Raw genomic sequence first — 3,790 nt, forward strand, 5'->3', positions numbered from 1 at the left:
AACAAGGGCCACTTTCTTTTTCGACGGAATCTCCAGGTTGAAGCAATCGAGCACCACCTGACCACCAAGGCTAACACTGACATCCCGTAACTCTATTCTACCCTCTACGCACCTTAATCGATTGACTGGCCCCTTCGAGTCCATGTTCATGATTCCCACTACGTCAGCAGCATCCTGTAAGTTCTTCATAATCCCTTCCAGGCCCTGTCACAGCAACGTTGCCGGAGTCGTAATCTGTTCCCAATGCAAATTGAAGACCGCAAGATCTCCTGGGGCCGACGTCCCAAGAAAAACCTGCGCACAAACGACCAACACGCTGATCACGTGTCCGGCGTCTTCGGTCATGGTTCTGTAAGCCCAAGATGTGAGCGCCTCCCTGTGAAACTGGGATACTGATCGGTGAAGGCGCTCGACATTTTTGTCGTTCTCGGCAATCTGATGCGCGAGCTGGCCAAAGACAGCCGCCGTCCTCCAGCCTCTGATTTTGTCCTCCCGATGCTCCTTGTGGAATTTCCGAGTAGCCAAAACTTGCCCATTGGCGCGTTGAGATCTTGCTGTCCCTCGTCTGAAGTTGATGAACAACACAATCAGACGTATGGCCGTGATGGCCATTACGTGTCGTCCGAATTTACGTGCTGCAGCCGGAATGGTGACGCACGTTGCAAACAAAGCATCGACAGAGGCCTCTACGAGAGCGTCAAAGGATGACCTAGCGCCTTGCGCATTGTCCACCGCATTGTGTAGCCTCGCCGGGTTGTTCTGCGTATGGAAAGCGGCATCCGCGCTCATGATATTGGCAAAAATAGCTTTGTCGAAATTTTCTTCGCTATAGGCATGCAGTAAGAGCCACATCCACTGTTTTGGCATGCGTACTAAGAGCACGCAAACCCGCGAGATGGCCCACGTAACCAGAAGCGTGCTTCCGGGAGACCATACATCGTTATCTGCGAGGCCATCGATGACTCGACCAAAGGTTTGCGAAGCCCAATGCTCGAGTCCCTTGCGGCCTAGATTCAGCAGCACGATGAAAAGAAGACGCACTTTCATCGGGGCATTGTCACTTGGCCAGATGAACCGCTTGAAGGTACGAAACGAGTCCGTCCATCGTCCCAGATCGAATCTGATTCTGTGGATATTCTCGAAATTGACTTTGCCGGGCATAGTGCTCTGGGTTTTGCTCTGAGCTGGAGGTGTCTGACTGCTGCCTTTTCCGGGCCGAATGGAAAAGTGCAGAATGGCGTAGAGAACGAGCATCCAGGAAGCTAGAAACAGACTCAGGCATGATGAAGCGCTGGATTCTCGTGCCATAACGAGCTGCGCAATGTCGATACATTCTCTGACCAACCCTAAGTACCAAGCCCATCGATAGGGTGCCCAGAGACGGGTCGAGTCGTCGTAGAGCCTGTCTACCTGGAAAACCCCTGAGGCCGCGAAGAGAACAGCGCACCAGACAGGAACACTGTCGGTATCTCGTCTCATGATAGATAAAGCCAACAAATGCAACATGTTGATCCATGTTATCGCCAGTTGCGCGCAGGAGGTCCGAAGAAAGAGTGCCGGAGGCGAGATACGGTGCTCCGGTGTTAAGGGCGCTATCAGTGAGAGTACAGCAGCCAGGAGTGAGCATGAAAGCCGCGCATGGTTGAGCATGATATGAGACATTGTTGTGATGGTGTGAGAAGGTAGAAAGGAGGGTATAGACCGAGTAAGAGGGATTGTTCTGAGTGAAGTAGCAGTATCTGGACATGCAGACTTCAGTGGGGTAGCCAAGGATAAACACGAGCGCCTCGAACTGTGAGCCTGATTCGCGTCCGAGGCATCGGAACGCGTCTAGTCCGACATGCAAGGTTCTTTGCTTGCCATACACAATTCTCCTGGCTACCGTGACGAATGGGAGTCTTCGTTGGTAGGTGCTCTAAGAATGGCCTTGGGTTTGCCGTGGGTCATTATTATGCACGAGTGAGCTTTAGGTGGTGTTCTGCGGCGTACGTAGACCCCGGACTGAAATCATGTACGTATATCGAGTGTGTGTTGTGGCGCATTGAGACTCGGCTGCGTAGTCTAGGGGAAAGGGGTGACAATACTCGGCACTCCGAAGCCACCGGCCCAGCTCCATCTCAATTCTTATCATGCAAACGTCCCCGTACTCCATCGGACAGGTCTTTGCCTTCGTTCAGGCGGTTGGGCTACTCCATCGACCTGATCAACTGTTCGTGTTTCGACGAAGCCTTTGGTGGTTCGGCTGCCCTTTCGTGGAAAGATTCGTTTCTGGTACTTTTAGTTAGGTTACTGGTGGGCTCCTATATGCGCATCTCAGACACAACGCGTTGGATCGGTTGGTATGTCAGACGACGGCCACGGCTGGACGCCATTGTAGATTTCTGCTTTGCGCCGGGCTGAACTTCCCGTGTCAACGTTAGACAACCAGTTTCTCGCTGAACTCTCGAAGGAGACAAGAGCGCAGGGCCGATTCCTTGGATCCTTCCGTGGCGTGGAAGCCACCATGACGGGCACTGTCTAAAAAGCACCCTACCAGGAACCGCTTCACATCCCGGACGTAGATGTGTTTATCGGATGCCCCGCGATTGGACAAAATAAGCCATGGACAACACCGGACACGACCCGAAAAGATGCCGCCAATTCCTCCTTGAAAGGAGGTTATCCTTGTCCTTGTCGTCCGTCGGCGAAGGGCAAGGCTCCAACGGCCGGCCTACAGACCCTGGCACGTTGCAACAAATCCGATGCGGCTCGTCTGCAGCCCACCCAATGAGGAACGTAACATGCACACTGGCGCGATTTCAACAGTCACCAGGAATACGCTGATCAGATGAAGAGGGGTGGGTGTGCGGGAAGAGGGGGTGTCAGAGGAGAACACTCGCAGTGACATAAAAGTACTTCACAGGGATCGTGGTCATGGACCCGGAAGCAGGGGGGCAGGGTCAGAGGCAGCAGGCCAAGGCGAGTCGGGGGCGTGAGGTACCCAGCGGAGCACTTACGCTATGTTGCAGTGTTAGCCGAGAGACGTATCGTCTGCAAGACCAGCGAGTCATAGCCTGCAGCCCTGTGCGGGTTCTCCTCTGAAAAGGCAGGAAGCTCAAGGCCTGTTCCAGCCGCGTATCCAGCCGCATATCCAGTAGTATAGCGGGGAAGATCTCCGTGTCAATTATCGAAAATCCGGTCTCTGCAGATCGTCCGAGACCGACTCCACCTTAGTAGCACGCCTGCCTCAGCTATTGTTCGTCCCGAACGAGCTAGCACGGCGTCACACAGCAATGTTGGCATCTTTGCGAAGTATGTGGTTACCGTCTCCAAGAGACAGATTTGCAAAGCGAGGCGAGCTACGACCTCGGTGAGCTGAGCATGCTGCTAGGACCTGTCCGACCAAGGGGTGACGCGAGGTATCTCTACATGGCTTCCAGATGGACTGTCCCTGGCGGAATACAACCTTGACGGGCGGCCTGAGAACGAGCCCAATTGGTGCTGCTGATCAAATGTTGGCGACCCGGCTTGAAGTCAAAGACTACATGACCATGCTTTTTAACGCCCTACGGAACATCGCAGCAGCACCGCGACGCCAAGCTCAGAGCCTAGAACCATTCTCGGCTTGCACTGGTCCCTGCTCCCACTCAAAGTGAAGTCGACGGCCATCGTCACCCACGGCATCTTTGACGATTAAATTAATCTGCCTTCGGACGCCTCTCGTATCCGACCGCGATCACTATAGGCATCTCCCAGTCCCACACCCACGACGCTCGCGCTTCCGTCACTCTCAACTTGAGTGTCACCGCTC

General features: G+C 54.0%; 2 protein-coding genes across 2 annotated transcripts; one reads left to right on the forward strand and one right to left on the reverse strand.

Moving 5' to 3' along the window:
• Positions 1–207: 207 nt before the first annotated feature.
• CABS01_16940 (uncharacterized protein) lies at positions 208–1,662 on the reverse strand (the record flags this gene model as incomplete). The annotated part of the gene is made up of 1 exon (XM_060550268.1): positions 208–1,662. The coding sequence occupies one exon, from the start codon at positions 1,660–1,662 to the stop codon at positions 208–210; it is 1,455 nt and encodes a 484-aa protein (XP_060400540.1).
• A 642-nt stretch (positions 1,663–2,304) lies between these two features.
• On the forward strand, positions 2,305–2,400 carry CABS01_16941 (uncharacterized protein; the record flags this gene model as incomplete). Its single annotated transcript, XM_060550269.1, has 1 exon — positions 2,305–2,400. The coding sequence occupies one exon, from the start codon at positions 2,305–2,307 to the stop codon at positions 2,398–2,400; it is 96 nt and encodes a 31-aa protein (XP_060400541.1).
• Positions 2,401–3,790: the final 1,390 nt, after the last annotated feature.

Source organism: Colletotrichum abscissum (assembly GCF_030869225.1).
Source record: "Colletotrichum abscissum strain IMI 504890 chromosome Unknown Scaffold_212.1, whole genome shotgun sequence".
NCBI lineage: Eukaryota > Fungi > Ascomycota > Sordariomycetes > Glomerellales > Glomerellaceae > Colletotrichum > Colletotrichum abscissum.